This window comes from Vigna umbellata, chromosome 9 (genome assembly GCF_029865625.1).
Source record: "Vigna umbellata cultivar VRB3 chromosome 9, Vumbellata_1.0, whole genome shotgun sequence".
NCBI classification, from domain to species: domain Eukaryota; kingdom Viridiplantae; phylum Streptophyta; class Magnoliopsida; order Fabales; family Fabaceae; genus Vigna; species Vigna umbellata.
In genome coordinates this window covers 45,186,780-45,207,639 of record NC_142173.1, presented here as the reverse complement: position 1 = coordinate 45,207,639, position 20,860 = coordinate 45,186,780, and the positions used below count along the sequence as shown (strand labels likewise).

The window sequence follows — 20,860 nt, the reverse complement described above, 5'->3', positions numbered from 1 at the left end:
TTTTAAAAAAAAAAAGATTCAAAAAATTTTAAAGAAAGAAGTATTAAAAATAAAACTTCTTAAACAATGAAGTTTCTTATAAAATTTTATTTATATTTTTGATATTTTTAAAATAAAATAGTAAAGTATCGTTATTTAAATATTCTATCGCGTGTAATACTTGATTTTTTTAGAGTGTTATAGTTAACACAAGTATTTCGGTTGAGTTATTCGTCTCGTACATCCAAGACAAACGTGTATTTAAAGTATACAAGACAAAGGTGAGAGTGCTCTGATAGCAATTTGAATACGATGTACTGTCATAAATGAAAATATCTTAAAGGCAAATGGGTAGAAATTGCAATGCTCATAGCAGGAAGATGCCATGGTTGACTAGTCATGGTTGACTCAAAGTCAATGGACCAATAAAGTATTATTTTTCTTCTTTTTATTGTATTGCCAGCTACACGCTATTGTTTGTCCTGGTGCATTATTTATCGAGAAAATATATTTTAACACGGTTTTTACACTCATTTCACACGTTATTTCCCACTTTCCATTTATAAAAATTGCTGTTATTTATTGCAGCCACTTTTCATAGTATGCATTATCCCATTGCAAGCTAAACAGTATCGCAACCACAAACCCATTATCCAAATCTACACGCTCGTCTACGCTGTAATGGCAGAGAGTGTAGTTTCTTTTGTTTTGGATCATTTATCCCAGCTTGCCGCACGCGAAGCTAACTTGCTCTATGGTGTGGAGGACAGAGTCCAGTCTCTCCAGTACGAACTTCAAATGATCAAAGAGCTCCTCAATACCACAAAGAGAAAGAAGGGAATGGAACATACTGTTTTGAACCAAATCAGAGATGTGGCCCACTTAGCTGAGGATGTCATCGACACCTTCGTAGCCAAAGTTTCCATTTACAAGAGGAGAACCCTTCTGGGGAGGATGCTCCGTGGCTTTGGCCAAGCAAGGTTGCTCCGCCACGTAGCCCAAAAAATAGACAAGCTCAAAACCACTCTCAACGAGATACGCGACAACAAGGAAAAATATGATGCTTTCAGAGAAACCACTAATCAATCTGCAGCAGAAGAGGAGGAGGAGAAGGACAGGTTGCAATCGCTGCTCAAGCTAAGAAGAGACGTGGAGGAAGAACATGTGGTTGGCTTTGTCCAGGACTCCGAGGATGTCGTCAAGCGACTCCAGGAAGGTGGTTCGAATCGTAAAATTGTCTCTATCGTTGGCATGGGGGGATTGGGGAAGACCACCCTTGCCCGAAAGGTCTACAATAGCAGCATGGTGAACGACCGCTTCGATTGTCGTGCGTGGGTTTATGTCTCAAACGAGTGTAGAGTTAAAGAGCTTTTGCTTGGCCTTCTTAAGCATTTGATGCCAAATTTTGAACAACAACGCAAAAGCAGCAAGAAAGGTAAGAAAAGCTCTGGAGACATTAACAACATGAATGAGGAAGAGTTGAAGAAACAGGTGTGGAACTGCTTGGAGACGAAAAGGTATCTTGTGGTGGTAGATGACTTGTGGAAAAGGCGGGATTGGGATGAGGTGCAAGATGCTTTTCCAGACAACAACAACGGCAGCAGAATATTGATAACTAGTCGTTTGAAAGAGGTGGCCTTGCATGCTGGTGATGATGTTCCTCACTATCTTCAATTCCTGAGTGAAGAAGAAAGTTGGAAGCTGTTTTGCAGGAAAGTGTTTAAGGGTGAAAACTGCCCTTCTGATTTGGAGACCTTAGGAAAGCAGATGGTTCAAAGTTGTCGTGGTTTGCCGCTCTCCGTCATTGTTTTAGCAGGGATGCTAGCGAAGAAAGAAAAATCACATAGAGAATGGTCTAAAGTGGTAGGTCATGTTAATTGGTATCTGACTCGAGACGAGACCCAAGTGAAGGATATAGTTCTCAAACTCAGCTACGACAACTTGCCAAGAGCATTAAAACCATGTTTTCTCTATCTTGGACTATTTCCGGAAGATTTTGAAATACCTGTTATGTCATTATTGCGACAATGGGTTGCGGAGGGTTTTATACAAGATACAGGAAATAGAGACCCAGATGATGTTGCGGAAGACTACTTGTACGAGCTCATCGATCGCAGTTTGGTCCAGGTACCAAGAGTGGACTGGAATGGAGATTTGGAGAAGTTTCAAGTTCATGATCTTCTTCGAGATCTTTGCATATCAGAGAGCAAAGAGGAGAAAGTGTTTGAAGTTTGCACAGACAATAACATTCTAATCCCTACCAAACCTCGCAGACTGTCCATTCACAGTAACATGGGTCACTACATTTCTTCAAGCAACAATGACCATTCATGTATTCGTTCCTTGTTTCTCTTGGGCCACAGTATGATGCTGGTGGGAGAGAGTGGAAATGGCTTTTGGACGAGTGCAAATTGGTTCGAGTGTTAGAGTTTGGATCTAACTCGTGCCAAAAGATCCCTTCCAATTTAGGGAACTTCACCCACCTAAGGTACTTGAGAATAGAGTCAGATGATATTATATTTGTTCCAGATTCAATACTTAACCTTTGGAATCTACAAACCATAGAGTTGAGTGATCGGTGGCTTCGTGGCATGGGTTCAATTTCTTTTCCTGTTCAAATGTGGAAACTCAAACATTTAAGACATATTAATGCTGGATTTCATGTCAAGTTGAGAGGAAGATGTTCAGAATTAGATCAGAAGATGTGGAATCTTCAAACCATCTCTAGTCTTGTACTCAATGAGCAAGCAACATCTCTAATACAGAAAGAAACATTTCCCAATATTAAGAAGATGGGGTTGTACGTTAAAGATTACCAAGGTGAATTACCTAATTTATTACAACACTTAGAACTATTGAAGCATTTGAATAAATTAAAGATTTTCACATCAACGGATTGCTCTCGGAACAAGTGAGTCACATCTTAAAAATTTGGAAACAAATAATGGAGTTGAAGTTCAAGGATTTATTTTTAGGCATGTATTAGTGTGAGATTTATTACAGTAAATAGTTGATTATTTATTTTATAAATGTATGTTACATGTGAAATATTAGTAATATTTTATTTTTTGAATTTAAATAATAATTAACTATATCTATATCTTTTAAATACTGAAAGGTTTTCTAAAAATTAATTTAAAAAATTAATTTTAGAAAACCTTCAGTATTTAAAAGATATAGATATAGTTAATTATTATTTAAATTCAAAAAATAAAAATATTACTAATATTTCACATGTAACATACATTTATAAAATAAATAATCAACTATTTACTGTAATAAATCTCACACTAATACATGCCTAAAAAATAAATCCTTGAACTTCAAACTCCATTATTTGTTTCCAAATTTTGTAAGATGTGACTCACTTGTTCCGAGAGCAATTCCGTTGATGTGAAAATCTTTAATTTATTCAAATGCTTCAATAGTTCTAAGTGTTGTAATAAATTAGGTAATTCACCTTGGTAATCTTTAACGTACAACCCATCTTCTTAATATTGGGAAATGTTTCTTTCTGTATTAGAGATGTTGCTTGCTCATTGAGTACAAGACTAGAGATGGTTTGAAGATTCCACATCTTCTGATCTAATTCTGAACATCTTCCTCTCAACTTGACATGAAATCCAGCATTAATATGTCTTAAATGTTTGAGTTTCCACATTTGAACAGGAAAAGAAATTGAACCCATGCCACGAAGCCACCGATCACTCAACTCTATGGTTTGTAGATTCCAAAGGTTAAGTATTGAATCTGGAACAAATATAATATCATCTGACTCTATTCTCAAGTACCTTAGGTGGGTGAAGTTCCCTAAATTGGAAGGGATCTTTTGGCACGAGTTAGATCCAAACTCTAACACTCGAACCAATTTGCACTCGTCCAAAAGCCATTTCCACTCTCTCCCACCAGCATCATACTGTGGCCCAAAGAGAAACAAGGAACGAATACATGAATGGTCATTGTTGCTTGAAGAAATGTAGTGACCCATGTTACTGTGAATGGACAGTCTGCGAGGTTTGGTAGGGATTAGAATGTTATTGTCTGTGCAAACTTCAAACACTTTCTCCTCTTTGCTCTCTGATATGCAAAGATCTCGAAGAAGATCATGAACTTGAAACTTCTCCAAATCTCCATTCCAGTCCACTCTTGGTACCTGGACCAAACTGCGATCGATGAGCTCGTACAAGTAGTCTTCCGCAACATCATCTGGGTCTCTATTTCCTGTATCTTGTATAAAACCCTCCGCAACCCATTGTCGCAATAATGACATAACAGGTATTTCAAAATCTTCCGGAAATAGTCCAAGATAGAGAAAACATGGTTTTAATGCTCTTGGCAAGTTGTCGTAGCTGAGTTTGAGAACTATATCCTTCACTTGGGTCTCGTCTCGAGTCAGATACCAATTAACATGACCTACCACTTTAGACCATTCTCTATGTGATTTTTCTTTCTTCGCTAGCATCCCTGCTAAAACAATGACGGAGAGCGGCAAACCACGACAACTTTGAACCATCTGCTTTCCTAAGGTCTCCAAATCAGAAGGGCAGTTTTCACCCTTAAACACTTTCCTGCAAAACAGCTTCCAACTTTCTTCTTCACTCAGGAATTGAAGATAGTGAGGAACATCATCACCAGCATGCAAGGCCACCTCTTTCAAACGACTAGTTATCAATATTCTGCTGCCGTTGTTGTTGTCTGGAAAAGCATCTTGCACCTCATCCCAATCCCGCCTTTTCCACAAGTCATCTACCACCACAAGATACCTTTTCGTCTCCAAGCAGTTCCACACCTGTTTCTTCAACTCTTCCTCATTCATGTTGTTAATGTCTCCAGAGCTTTTCTTACCTTTCTTGCTGCTTTTGCGTTGTTGTTCAAAATTTGGCATCAAATGCTTAAGAAGGCCAAGCAAAAGCTCTTTAACTCTACACTCGTTTGAGACATAAACCCACGCACGACAATCGAAGCGGTCGTTCACCATGCTGCTATTGTAGACCTTTCGGGCAAGGGTGGTCTTCCCCAATCCCCCCATGCCAACGATAGAGACAATTTTACGATTCGAACCACCTTCCTGGAGTCGCTTGACGACATCCTCGGAGTCCTGGACAAAGCCAACCACATGTTCTTCCTCCACGTCTCTTCTTAGCTTGAGCAGCGATTGCAACCTGTCCTTCTCCTCCTCCTCTTCTGCTGCAGATTGATTAGTGGTTTCTCTGAAAGCATCATATTTTTCCTTGTTGTCGCGTATCTCGTTGAGAGTGGTTTTGAGCTTGTCTATTTTTTGGGCTACGTGGCGGAGCAACCTTGCTTGGCCAAAGCCACGGAGCATCCTCCCCAGAAGGGTTTCCTCTTGTAAATGGAAACTTTGGCTACGAAGGTGTCGATGACATCCTCAGCTAAGTGGGCCACATCTCTGATTTGGTTCAAAACAGTATGTTCCATTCCCTTCTTTCTCTTTGTGGTATTGAGGAGCTCTTTGATCATTTGAAGTTCGTACTGGAGAGACTGGACTCTGTCCTCCACACCATAGAGCAAGTTAGCTTCGCGTGCGGCAAGCTGGGATAAATGATCCAAAACAAAAGAAACTACACTCTCTGCCATTACAGCGTAGACGAGCGTGTAGATTTGGATAATGGGTTTGTGGTTGCGATACTGTTTAGCTTGCAATGGGATAATGCATACTATGAAAAGTGGCTGCAATAAATAACAGCAATTTTTATAAATGGAAAGTGGGAAATAACGTGTGAAATGAGTGTAAAAACCGTGTTAAAATATATTTTCTCGATAAATAATGCACCAGGACAAACAATAGCGTGTAGCTGGCAATACAATAAAAAGAAGAAAAATAATACTTTATTGGTCCATTGACTTTGAGTCAACCATGACTAGTCAACCATGGCATCTTCCTGCTATGAGCATTGCAATTTCTACCCATTTGCCTTTAAGATATTTTCATTTATGACAGTACATCGTATTCAAATTGCTATCAGAGCACTCTCACCTTTGTCTTGTATACTTTAAATACACGTTTGTCTTGGATGTACGAGACGAATAACTCAACCGAAATACTTGTGTTAACTATAACACTCTAAAAAAATCAAGTATTACACGCGATAGAATATTTTAAATAACGATACTTTACTATTTTATTTTAAAAATATCAAAAATATAAATAAAATTTTATAAGAAACTTCATGTTTAAGAAGTTTTATTTTTAATACTTCTTTCTTTAAAATTTTTTGAATCTTTTTTTTTTTAAAATTCTAACTCTCTACTTATTTATAGGAAGATCAGAGATTGTTTGAATGTTTCTTGAGACAAATTTGACACATTTTAGCGAAATTAATGATAAAAAAGCAATTAAACCTTTTAAAAAATTCATTTATAGCAATAACATGTGAACCTGATATGGTTACCATACCACATAATGCATCAAACTCAACTTTGAGATTATTATAACATTACTGTTTCGGGTGTAGGGTCAAGTAACTGTCAACTCCTTCATAATTTCCTCTTTAACCATTTGGAAGAGTATCTCTCAAAGGCTCTTTGATGCTTAAGTTAGCAAATAGTCCATATGGATCAAAGCAAAAATATTAAATGCACAATAAAATGGGATCACGTACATCTTACCTTTGATATTTATTTATAATTTTTGAGATTAGCTTAAGATCAACAAAACCTTAATTTTGGCCTAATCTCGACTCATCATCCTTAATGAATATTTACTTTAATCCTTAATGTGGGGAAGCTGGTCATTGAGCTAGAGCTAAACGGTCTGATCTCATCGTGCCCGGTTGGTACCTTCGCATTTGATAAAATTGTCCGATGTCACATCGTACGCGGTCCAACCTTAGGGTACAGTTACGATTATTATATAGAAGTAAAATAGATATAAAAGTATACATTTTTATATTTATAAAAAGAAAAAGTAAAATATAATAAAAAATAATGTAAAATAGGTATAATTTTTTTTTTTGTTAAATTTACGTCGTCCGAAAAAAAATTGAATGGGTAGAAAAAGAAAGATAATTTATCTCTAAAGTAACTTTAGACATGTTATAATTTACTTTCTTTTATATTATTATTACAACTAAATGTATATTTCACTGTTATAAATTAAAATAATATATCAAAGATATGGATGTATATGGCTGTGGATACAATAGAAAAATATATTTTATTTTATATATTTGAAATTAAAACTACCATAAATAGATATTAAATTTAAATTTGTTAAATGGAATAGCGGAATGAAAAATGTGAATATAGTATTACTGTATCTATATTTTCGCTGATTATAATAAAAAGAAAAAATAATAATCATAATTAATTATGTCGTGTATTAAAATTTCACCTATGATCTTAGTAATTACTTGTTAAACGTAACATAGTAAATGCTCAATTTGTAACATATATTTAGCTACTCCTTCTTTTCTTCTCTTCTCTAATCCCATATTTTCTTCCTTTTTTTCCTTTATTCAATATCTCTTTTAATATCGTTCGTTCATTAGAAATTTAATGTTTAACTATGGAGTCAATGAACTCTTCGTTACGTTCCAGTTACTTCTTCTTTTCTATATAAAAAAGTCCTTTACTGATCCTTTTGCATTGTATTTCAAAGACATGAAATATATTTTTTAAGTCTAAATTGTTTTAAGAATACAATAAAGTAAAATGATATTTAACAAATTTTAAGAAGAAAGTAAAAAAAAAAAATCATTAAAATTTACAAATTTCTATATTTAGCTACTTAAATTTCTAGTCCTACTTTGCTTATCGATAACTATATATCAGTAATTTTGGCTTCTTCCCCATTTTTTAATTGGGAAGGATGAAGACCCCGTTATCAATAAAAATTTACGAGTGTACCCAGTTCACATTACAAACTTAGTGTGTGTGTGTGTGTATATATATATATATATATATATATATATATATATATATATATATATATATATATATATATATATATATATATATATATATATATATTTAGGGTTTAGTTAAGGTTTTAATAAATTTAGTTATTTTTAATTGAATTGTTATTATGCATTTTTATGTTGATCGATTAAAAAGTTTATATTTAGCCTCCTCATCTTGTTTATTTTGACTATCGAGTCATCTTTTTTACTTTCTTTACATGTTTAAAAATATAAATTGATAATTAATCATAAAATAACAATAAAACAATAAAAACTTGTTAGATTATTAAATTATCATATTTGTTAATGATATTCATGTCATTAAGGATGATTATTATCAATGTTATTAGTGTAGGTGATAATGACAACATGTCATTCTAACATCTTACAATGATAAAAGTGATTGTGAAATTTGTAGTGACTATTTGTGCGTATTTATTAGTGGATATTCTAATATTTATTTATAAAAAGATCGGATATTAGTATCATATTATTTATAATTGTTAATATCTGTTATTCGAAAAAGATAAAAATAAAAATTAATTTATATATAATTTAATTTATATTTTTTAGTTGTATTTAGATTTTAAGTTACAAATTTATAAATATTTTTTATTGAATATATGTGGATATTCACTTGTCAATGAGTTTAAAAAATCTTCAAATATTTTAGGGTTAAATATGTTTTTAGTCCCTGAACTATCAGACGATTTTGTTTTTAGTCCCTGCTCAGAACTTTGATGGTTTTTAGTCCTTATAGTTTTGAAACTCTGAGTAATAGTCCTTAAAAATGGACGGCGTTAAGTTTTTGTGGATGTGTCAAACGGGGATGCCACGTGAGCTGTGATCTCTGCCTTCACTCTCTGCCACGTTTAATGTTTAACTGTTGAACTTAGATTAAGCACTTCGTGATGTTTTATAAATGAGATTTGAAGAAGTTTGGTTCTTCTTCGTCGCTGCAGCTGAGGAGAAAGAACTTGGGTACATCTGAAGGTGAAAGAAGTTGGGTACATTGTTGAGGTAAGTTCGTATGTTTTGGTTTTGGTCTTCTTCTGTTCTTCGTGTAAATATGAGGATTTGGGATATAGGGTTTCTGTGGGCACCAAAGCTGATGAAGGGATTGTTTTGTTGTAGTGAAATGAAAGGTGACAGTGGAGGAAATGGTTGGACGCGAAGGTCAATTGGTTCGTCTAAGTCGCAAAGCTGTGGATCATCTTCACGGGTACCTTCTAAATTGTGTGGTTGTGGTGAAGCATTGTTGGTTTTGAAGGCAACTACTGTGAAGAACAAAGGAAGATTGTTTTATAGATGTAGAAATTGGGCAGTAAGTGATTAAATATTTCATTTCATTTGCTGAATTTTGAATTCATCCTGTGTTGTTTTGATTGCAGAGTAATTCAAGTTGTAATTACTTTGAATGGCATGATGATGGAGTTTCTGAAACTGAAGGAAGCTTTGAAAGAAAACGTGAAGAACTTGAAATGTGTTTGGAAAATGAAAAACTCGTATTGGAGCTAAGGAAGAAGAACGACAAGTTGAAAAGGAAGTTAGAAGAAGAGAAGAAAGTTGGAAAAATGATGTTGTTGTTGTTTATCTTGTCATGGGTTTTCTTTTGTATTATGTTTTTGTTAAAGATGAATTGTAACTAAGAATTATGGTGTTGAATAAAATGAGGATTGTCTGGAAATTGTTTATGTTGTTGTTTGTTTTCCCTTTAACATTGGACTGATACTGTTACTGGTGTATTCATTTATGTTGATAAAGAAAACAGTTCACAGAATAAGAAAGCACTGTAAATGTGGACTTGGAATAAATAAAGTTAACTTGCCATTGTGCAAAGATGGAATACAACTCAAAGTTTAGTGGTCCCTTTGAAAATGAAGTGGTCACATACTATTAAATAACATAAGTTTAGTGGTCCCTTTCCACTAAAAAAATATTAAAAGCAACCACACCAACCACTGTAGCCAGTACTATAATTGTTCCCTTAGTGGGTCACTTTCAATTACAAAATTCAATACAATAAAGGGTTGGAACAAAGGCATCTTCAATTGGTACTAGCTTGGGACCCTAGATGTTGTGCAGCCAGTCTTGAGGATGTTCTTCTTCCAGCTTCGTGCCCTAATGCAGGTCCTGCTCCACTGGCACTTCTTCTTCCCCTTGAGGATGTTCCTCCTCCTTGGTGACTTGATGCAGCTCCTGCTTCACTGCCAGTTGTTCTTCCCCTTGATGCAGCTCCTTCTGACCTTGATGCAGCTCCTTCAGAACCTCCTGCACTGGAAGTGGCCCTTCTGCTGCCAAATCCTCCTGTACTGGAAGTGGCCCTTGTGTTCTGTAAATGGAAGTAAGCAACATTGCAATTGTAAGATTGTAAATAAGTTTGAATGTGTAAATAAGTGAACCAGTAAAAGATTGATTTTGTACCTTTTTGTTTGCCCTTTTACATGTTCTTACATTATGACCAAATTCATTGCAGCTGCTACACTTCATAAGAAGATTCGTCTTTGATAATTTTGTATGAGTGACATATTCATCAGCCTCCCTTCTTCTTAGTTTTTTAGGCCTCCCAGGGGGTGTTTTATAAATTGGAGGCAGTAGGGAAGGAAATTCAGAAGTAGACCACAGTTGTTGTCCATTGATTGGAACAATCTCAGGGCCATAACAAGTGTCATAAGCCTCTCTCTTGTAATAAGGATGTACATAGTCTTCAGGGTTTCTTGTTTGTAATTGATGGCAGCCACAGCGTGCCTACAAGGAATTCCTACCAAATCCCAAAGGTAACAACTACATGAATGGTTACTAAGGTCAACTACAAATTTATCCATAGTAAACCCGTGAGTGATTTCAAATTTTGCTCCCCCTGCCCAAGTTGGAATCCAATTTCCACTCTTCTCAACTTCCCCAGCAAGCCTATTTCGTGGTTTAGGCATCACAACCCCTGTATATGTCTTAGCTTTTTCTCTAAGTGTTGCAAACCTCCTCATAATGTAAGTTCTAATCCATTCCATCATAGTTATGATAGGTTTGTCTCTAGCTAGTAAAATTGTACTATTAAATGACTCAGACAAATTATTTAACAAGACATCGCATCTAGGATAACTACTAAATGCATGTTTACACCAACGATTAGTTGGAATAGATAGCAACCACTTGTAAGCATCAGTGTTAACATTGGACAACTCACCCATTTTCTTTTCCCAATCCTGCTTGAATGTGGCCTTTGCAGCCCCCATCATAAGATCTCTAATAAGCACTCCTCCACCAAACTTCTTCTTGTAATTGTTGTACAAGTGCCTTAAGCACAATCTATGTTCCACTCCTTCCAAGATCTCATCAAAAACTGTCATTAGTCCCTGCAAATCATAAAACTTTGTGATTAGTCCCTGCAATTCAGAAAACGTCTTGGTCAAGACTAAGTATTCCAGTTGCTACTGTATAAAAATAGGGAAATATTAAAATGAAGATACCTTTTGTTGATCAGAGATGAAAACCCAACGTTGACAATCAATTCCTCCAATATCTTCCAGTAGTAGTGTCAAAAACCATCTCCAACTCTCTTTGCATTCATTTTCAACCACAGCAAAAGCTAGTGGGAAGTATTGGTCATTCGGGTCTCTGCCCACTGCCACCAACAGCTGACCCCCATATGTTGTCTTCAGATGACAACCATCTACCCCTATGAAGGGCCTGCAACTTCCTAAAAAGCCTTGCTTACAGCCCTCCAAACACATATAGAATGAGCCAAATCTTGGAGGCAAACTTGGTTGGGGTTGATTGACTTTAATTTTAAATGTTCCAGCCTTCACTCTTAGCAATTCACCCACATAATCATATACACGAGCATATTGTCGCTCTCCATCACCAACCAAAGAATCCAAGGCAATTTGCTTTGCCTTTCCAGCTTTCCAAGCAGTGATTCCAACACTGAATGACTTCTTAATGTCATCAATTATTTGGTTGGCAGTCATGTTAGCCACATTTACAAACCTATCTACTAATACTTGTGCAATCCAGTTCACACTTGCACTTTTGTTTCCAAAGGTCCTTCCACAACTGTGTCGTCCAACCAAGGTTTTCACCCTAAATGTTTCCTTCCCTCCTACCTTGCTAGCCATAATCAGAAAACCACATTTGTTTTTACAAACTGCCCTTACTCTGTTCAGGTCATTCTTCACAAACTTAACCTCTTTTCCATTTAATACACTATGCTCCAATAGTGCATTTTTGAATTCCTTTAAAGAACAGAACTCCATCCCCAATTCAAATCTGAAGTTCTTGTTCATATCATCTTTTCTAAACTTTTTAAATTTCCCCTTTGACCTCACATCCTCATCACTATCTACATTTGAATCCAATTCATCACTGTTGTATTCTTCATTGATCTCATGATCTCCAACTTCTTCATTCAGTAAAAATGAACCTTCCCCAACATTGCTCTTCCACGGACACATTTCTTCTTCTTTGTCATTCTATTCCACCTATCCAAAACTGGATTAATGTTTCTCCGAAATTGGTCCACCCTATCATTCTGAACATCAAACCCATCATCTTCATTAGCCATTCTGTCTTCTTCACTGTCATCCATACATTCTTCAGCTGAAGCTTCTACTTCCCCCTCAACAACATTCCCCCCTTCCTCTTCTTCCCCAAGATAATCATATTCATCACCAAAAACAAACTCTTCTTCCTCACCCATTTGAACATCTTCATGTTCATCATCACCATCACACTCTTCTTCTTCCTCACCCATTTCAACGTCTTCATGCTCATCATCACCATCACACTCTTCTTCCTCACTCATTTGAACCTCTTGCTGTTCATGACCACCACCATACTCTTCTTCCTCACTCATTTGAACCTCTTCACCACCACCAAACTCTTCTTCCTCACCCATTTGAACCTCTTGCTGTTCCTCACCCATTTGAACCTCTTGTTGTTCCTCACACCATCACACTCTTCCTCCTCACCCTTTTCAACCTCTTGCTGTTCATGACCACCATCACAGTCTTCCTCACCCTTATCAACCTCCTGCGGTTCATTACCACCATCACAGTCTTCCTCACCCTCTTCTAGACCCATTCCACCCTCTTGTACAATCTCATCCACTTTGGAAACCACTTCCTCCGTGTCTATGTTTCCTTTTTCAACATCACCCTCTTCCACTTCCTCAGCCACTTCACCACAACTAAGAAAGTGAACTTCCACTGCCTCACTAGGAAGAACATGTTCAACATAAATTTGTACCTCTTCGTTATTCTCCTCTGCATAATTAGCCAAGTACAGTGCTTCTCTGTCATCACTCAATAATCTGACATTATTCATCAGCCTTTGTTTGGACCCCTTCCACCAAAGTTTGAACTCTGCATCATACTTAAATTCTCTAACTATTCCAACCGCTTCAAAATATGACCAACGATCCGGATCAACTCCTTTGATCACGTGTATCTCTCCTCCAACATACTGTAACCCCTTATTACTAACAAACTTCCCCATGTGATGCAAACAAATGTCGAAAACCATTTCTAGACCTACATTCACACATCAACGCTTTACGCACAAATTGGAACAACCATAACCGAAAAACAAAAACAATAGCTTAACTTACCTTTAAGCTTGTCTTTACGCTTGTCTTTGACGACCACCGGAACGACCACCGCAACCACCACCGCAAGGACAATCAAGATACAATGCTTCCTCTCAAAGCTTTCCACTACAATGCTTGCAGTAAAACTACGTTTTCCCCCCAATTGAAATATTTACTTTTCACAAATTCTGAACCCTATATCTAATTTCAATTAACAACGTAATTAACTGCTTAATCTAAGTTCAACAGTTAAACATTCCACGTGGCAGAGAGTGAAGGCAGAGATCACAGCTCACGTGGCATCGCCGTTTGACACATCCACAAAAACTTAACGCCGTCCATTTTTAAGGACTATTACTCAGAGTTTCAAAACTATAAGGACTAAAAACCATCAAAGTTCTGAGCAGGGACTAAAAACAAAATCGTCTGATAGTTCAGGGACTAAAAACATATTTAACCCAATATTTTAACATGAACAAATATTACCTATAACTTTCAATATTTTAAAATTTATTATCAAACTAATAAAATGAGTAGTGTGATATAGAAATATTAGAGTTTACATATTATTTATATTTAATGTAATAAAAAAAGTAAACAAGCTAATAAACATTGCCGGAATCGAAAATATAAATTTTTGTCTAAACTAGTTTATAACATATCGAAGAGCAGAAAGTGATAAGAAAGCTAAAATAGAACTTTATATATAATCATAGTAAAGAAAAATTAAAAGAATACCTTCGGAATAAAAGGTCATCTAGTTTGTAATTTCTAGATTATGCTTAGGTGGAGAAAGACAAATAAATTATTTAATTGTTAATTATAATTTTTGTTTCGGTTAAATTGGTATGATGGTCTATCCTCATTCCTTATTATGTTCTCTTTTGAACTTCAATCCTTTCCGAGAATGAAATTAACTTCGATAAGTTATTAACCTTCAGAACACACTTCGACGCTCAAGTCGGATATATTACATAAAGAAATATCACTATTTTATTATGATAGAAAAAAATGATTGTACTTGAACATCAATTTATATTTATAGCACTTGTGCATCAATTATATATTTATAGACAGTCAAGTCCATTGACCTATTAATACTTGTTAATTGTCCATTAATATATTCTCGTACAATATGGTCTGTCAATCATAGTGTATATTTGTATTTAATATGACCATTAAATATATTAATTAACCATTAATGATATTTATCTTTTCTGATTAGTGTCTGATTGATAGTCTATCAGATGTCTGTTTTGGCTCCAAATTCTCTTTAGCCGATTGGTCATCAGGGCATAGTACAATTTTTATAAAGAATTCTGACATTTATTCAATATAAATATAAATAGTATTTAATTTTTTTAAAATTAATTAAGTACGTATGCATATATTTCTTATTATTCTTATAATTAATTATATAATTTATTATTAATATATTTTTAACAAAAAATAATGAAAGTCACTTATCATTTTATATTAATAACAATAATATTTTATAATAATAACAAAATTTCATATGCTTTTAATGTGGATACAAACCCAAACCCATCAATATGATAGTCCAAGCTAAGAGCTACACAACATAAACTCAATTTAAAAATATGAAAATTTTGAGTACTCAATATAAAAACTAATGAAGACTTAATTAAAAATATCCAATTTTAATAAAAAATTTAAAATTTAACTAAGTTTATTATTTATGAATTACTTCTCATATCGATTCCTTCGATTTTCTTTTCTACATGTTCCATGTTGACGTTTTAGTTTAAACATGTTAATGAGTTTTTTTTCCATTGAATACAGTAATGCAGGTTGTTTGCACCTACATTACTTTGAGAAGAAACAGGATTTTAATATATTAAGCATAACAAATGGATGTTTCTTCATATACATGTTCTTAACATCCTATGGATTTCGTTATCCGACTATATAATATTTTTAAGTAGACATAATATTTTATTATGTTAATTAATGTAATAGTTAAAGAATATTTTAATCTGAATAAATATTATTTACAAGTTTTAATATTTTAAAATTTATCATTAAACTAATAGAATGAGTAGTGTGATATAGAAATATTAGAAAACTAAGTATTACATGATCCTACATTAAATATAAAAAATATGTAATAATTAGTTTTTTAATATTTGTATCGATCATGATATTTTAACAACTAATTTTAGCAACCTTTTGACAATGGGTCACATATCATTATTTGATTGGTTTGTTTGAATTTGTTTGAAAAAAATATTTGAAACTAACCAATCATAAATCGTCATGTCTGCAAAGATTATTAAAAAAAATTGTTAAAAGGATATTTTTCTTTAATGTAATAAAAAGGTAAACCACTTCAACCAAATAACTGGAACCGAAAATAGAAACTTTTATCTAAATTAATTTATAACTAATCGGAAAGCAAATATATAGTGATGAAAAAGGTAAAATAGAATTGTATATATAATCATAGTAAAAACAAATTAAAAAAATATCCTCATAACGAAAGTCCTCCCGTTTATAATTTGTAGACTATGCTTAGGTGAAGAATGACAAATAAACTTTTTCATTGAACTTGTTATAGTTTTTATAGAGAATTCTACATATCCAGTATAAATATAAATTGTATTTAATATTTAAAATTAATTATACAGATATGCATGTATTTATTTTGTTTTCATTTTTATATTTGTTTTTGTTTTAAATTCTAAAATACTCATTTTTTATTTGTAACTCAAAATAAACCGAAATGTTTAAAATACTTTTTCTTCTTAAAATTTTAGTTAGATAATTTTTATTTATCTTCATTTTTTTTAGTATTTTAAAAACTTACTTTTTTATGACATTTTAAAAACTTCAAGTTCATTGAATAAATAACTTTTAAGATAAAAATTTGATTATTTTATCACAACTTTAGTTACCTTTTTTTTAATGATTTTGTTCAAATAAAATACAATTTTCAATCTCATTAAATTAACATTTTATTATTTTTACTTATTTATCATTTTTATTTTTGTTCAATTATTATTTGTTATTTTGATTTAATATTTATGTAATTATATATATTTGTAATATTTGATGATGAATATTTTTTTTGCATCCATCAAATCATTAATAATATTATGTTTATTTTATTTTTATATTTATAAAAAAAAGTAATTAATGTGTAGAATAGTAAATAAATTGACATAGTCGTGACATTACTTGAGAATGATGAAATATACTTATTAAATATAAAAATGCAAATAAAAATGAGTATGTGGAAAATGAAAATGAATATACGGATCTATTCTGTTAAAAAATATTTATTTAAATTAATTTTTAGAAAACCTTTCAGTATTTAAAAGATATAGATATAGTTAATTATTATTTAAATTCAAAAAATCAAAATATTACTAATATTTCACACGTAACATACATTTATAAAATAAATAACCAACTATTTACTGTAATAAATCTCACACTAATAAATGTTTAAAATAAATCGTCGACATGAACTTTAACTCCATTATTTGTTTCTAAATTTTGTAAGATGTCAGTCACTTGTTCCGAGAGAAATTCCTTTGATGTCAAAATCACCAATTTATTCAAATGCTTCAATGGTGCTAAGTTTTGTAATAAATTAGGTAATTCACCTTGGTAATCTTTAACGTACAACTCCATCCTCTTAATATTGGGAAATGTTCCTTTCTTTATTAGAGATGTTGCTTGCTTATTGATCTTAAGACCAGAGATGGTTTGAAGATTCCACATCTTCTCATCTAATTCTGAACATCTTCCTCGCAATTCCATAGATCCTACTACACTCAAATGCCTTAAATGTTTGAGTTTCCATATTTGGACAGGGAAAGAAATTGGAGTGCGAATGGGATAAAAACTCAGGTGAATGGTTTGTAGATTCCAAAGGTTAAGTATTGAATCTGGAACAAATGGCTCTGTTGAAATTTCTACTCTTAAGTACCTTAAGTGGATGAAGTTCTCTAAATTGGAAGGGATCTTATGGCAACAGTTAGATCCAAACTCTAACACTCGAACCAATTTGCACTCGTCCAAAAGCCATTTCCACTCTCTCCCACCGACTTTATAATATGGCCCAAAGAAAAACAAGGAACGAATACATGAATGGTCATTGTTGCTTGAAGAAATATAGTGACCCATCTTATTGTGAATGGACAGTCTGCGAGGTTTGGTAGGGATTAGAATGTTATTGTCTGTGCAAACTTCAAACACTTTCTCCTCTTTGCTCTCTGATATGCAAAGATCTCGAAGAAGATCATGAACCTGACACTTCGCCAAACGTCCATTCAACTTCACCCCTGCCTGGACCAAACTACGATCCATGAGCTCGTACAAGTAGTCTTCTGCAACATCATCTGGGTCTCTATTTCCTGTATCTTGTATAAAACCCTCCGCAACCCATTTTTTCAATAACGGCATAACAGGTATTTCAAAATCTTCAGGAAATAACCCAAGATAGAGAAAACATGGTTTTAATGCTCTTGGCAAGTTTTCGTAGCTGAGTTTGAGAACTATATCCTTCACTTGGGTCTCATCTCGAGTCAGATACCAATTAACATGACCTACCACTTTAGACCATTCTCTCTGTGATTTTTCTTTCTTGGCTAGCAGTCCTGCTAAAACAATGACGGAGAGCGGCAAACCACGACAACTTTGAACCATCTGCTTTCCTAAGGTCTCCAAATCAGAAGGGCAGTTTTCACCCTTAAACACTTTCCTGCAAAACAACTTCCAACTTTCTTTTTTACTCAAGAACCGAAGATAGTGAGGAACATCATCACCAGCATGCAAGGCCACCTCTTTCAAACGACTAGTTATCAATATTCTGCTGCCTCTGTTGTTGTCCGGAAAAGCATCTTGCACCTCATCCCAATCCCGCCTTTTCCACAAGTCATCTATCACCACAAGATACCTTTTTTTCTCCAAGCATTTCAACACCTGTTTCTTCAGCTGCTCCTCACTCAGGTTGTTAACGTCTGCGACGCTTTTCTTACCCTTCTTATTGCCGCTACGCTGTTGTTGAAAATTTGGCATCAAATGCTTAAGAAGACCAAGCAAAAGCTCCTTAACTCTGCACTCGTTTGAGACATAAACCCACGCACAACAATCAAAGTGGTGCTTCGCCTGACTGCTATTATAGACCTTTCGGGCAAGGGTGGTCTTCCCCAATCCCCCCATGCCAACGATAGAGACAACTTTACGATTCGAACCACCTTCCTGGAGTCGCTTGACGACATCCTTGGAGTCCTTGACAAAGCCAACCACGTGTTCTTCCTCCACGTCTCTTCTTAGCTTGTGCAGTGATTGCAACCTTTCCTTCTCCTCCTCTTCTTCTGCTGCATATTGATCAGTGGCTTCTCTGAAAGCATCATATTTATCCTTGTTGTCGCGTATCTCGTTGAGAGTGGTTTTGAGCTTGTCTATTTTGTGGGCTACGTGGCGGAGCAACCTTGCTTGGCCAAAGCCACGGAGCATCCTCCCCAGAAGGGTTCTCCTCTTGTAAATGGAAACTTTGGCTACGAAAGTGTCGATGACATCCTCAGCTAAGTGGGCCACATCTCTGATTTGGTTCACAACAGTATGTTGCATTCCCTTCTTTCTCTTTGTGGTATTGAGGAGCTCTTTGATCATCTGAAGTTCGTACTGTAGGGACTGGACTCTGTCCTCCACGCCATAGAGCAAGTTAGCTTCGCGTGCGGCAAGCTGGGCTAAGTGATCTAAAACAAAGGAAACTACACTGTCTGCCATTACAGGGTGGACGAGCGTGTAGATAGTGATACTGGGTATGTGGTTGGTGATGGAAGAAGAGTAACAAGATTTACGAAGGCACCAGAAAAAGCAATACTGTGTAGCTTGCAATAATGCATGCTATGAAAAGTGTCTGCAATAATAAATAAAGAAAGCACCAGAAAAAGCAATAGCGTGTAGCTGGCAGTAGCATAAAAAGAAGAAATATAATAGTTTGTCGGTCCATTCACTTTCCGTCAACAATGACTTCTTTTGAAGTGCATAATGTGAGGAGCGAGCACCTTCCTGCTATTTGCATTGCACTTTCTACCTATTTTCCTTTAAGATATTTACATTTATTACATTACAACATATTCAAATTGCTAACACAGCACTCCCGCCTTTGTCCTATATGCTTTAAATACACGTTGCCATGCAGCTTGGATCAAATTATTAAATATATATCCTAACAATCTCTCATCACTAATATATATCATATTAAAAAATAAGATAGAAAAACTTATTAGTATACCAAATATGTTAATTAATTTATTTTTGTTAATTTGTAAGCTCAACTAAATTCATTCAAAACTTAACAAAAAAAACGGGTATACTCAATTGAAATTAAATAGTGTATTAATCAACGTAAACTTTAGAATTTAAAAAAAAAATTGTTCATTTTAACTTAAATCCAAAATCTATGATTAAAAAAATAAGAAAGCTATATCAATCGAGACATACTATTTATATTAAAATAATATATTTAACTTAAATTACTTAAAAATAATAAATCTAAATACTCTATGTAAAAAAATAAAACCGATTACCAACATTATATATCATTTTCTATAAATAATCATTCATTTCTTTTTCTAACATGTTTTTGTTGTCAATATAGTTTAAATATATAATATTTGATTGTATCATATTCAGTAATTTTTTATAATATAAAAAATAAATAGGTAATTTATTTCAAACAATAAACTTGATAATTTTTTTGAAAGATAATTCACTATGAAGACACATACTAATAAAAAGCAAATTTAATTCAAATAAGATATTGAAATAATTTTTAACAAAAAAAAAAACTTAAAACGATATTTTTATATAGATTTTTTTTATGTATTGTTTAATTTTGTTATTTTTACTGAAGAGACTTAGACTTAGTTGAATTTTTTTAACAGAAGACATAGACAATGAAATGTCTCCTTGATATGTTAATCATTTTACCGAACACAATGCAAATCATTGTCAACTCATTTTTTATTATTCTTAACGTGACGTGCATTCATCAAATTTTAATCCATAACATATGTTACAAACTCTATAGTAATAAATAATGCAATATGATTCTTATTTTTTTCCAATTCAATTCGAGATCATACTTATTTAAATTAACCTTTCCTTAACTCATTAACACATGCAAATTAAATTTAATATCTTAAATTTAATCAAATTTTGACAAATTTTCAGACTGATATCCAAAGTGAGCAATATGTATCTGAAAAATAAAATTAAACAGTTTGAATTGAAATTACTCCAATTTTTAGATTACTTTGTATGTATTAACAAATTATATGAAAAATAATTTTCAAAGAATGTCTAACCATACAATTTAAGACTAATGATTAATGTT

General features: G+C 33.7%; 1 protein-coding gene and 2 pseudogenes across 1 annotated transcript; 1 reads left to right on the top strand and 2 right to left on the bottom strand.

Moving 5' to 3' along the window:
• Positions 1 to 573: 573 nt before the first annotated feature.
• Positions 574 to 2,894, top strand: LOC148193672 (disease resistance protein RPP13-like; annotated as a pseudogene).
• Positions 2,895 to 3,181: 287 nt separating this feature from the next.
• Positions 3,182 to 5,666, bottom strand: LOC124837648 (disease resistance protein RPP13-like; annotated as a pseudogene).
• An 11,188-nt stretch (positions 5,667 to 16,854) lies between these two features.
• On the bottom strand, positions 16,855 to 19,372 carry LOC124837649 (disease resistance protein RPP13-like). The gene has a single exon (XM_047313073.2). The coding sequence runs from the start codon at positions 19,243 to 19,245 to the stop codon at positions 16,954 to 16,956; it is 2,292 nt and encodes a 763-aa protein (XP_047169029.2). The 5' UTR covers positions 19,246 to 19,372; the 3' UTR covers positions 16,855 to 16,953.
• Between the last annotated feature and the right edge of the window lie 1,488 nt (positions 19,373 to 20,860).

Coding starts and splice junctions, on each gene's coding strand:
- LOC124837649 (XM_047313073.2), bottom strand. CDS start 19,245: ATGGCAGACAGTGTAGTTTCCTTTGTTTTAGATCACTTAGCCCAGCTT.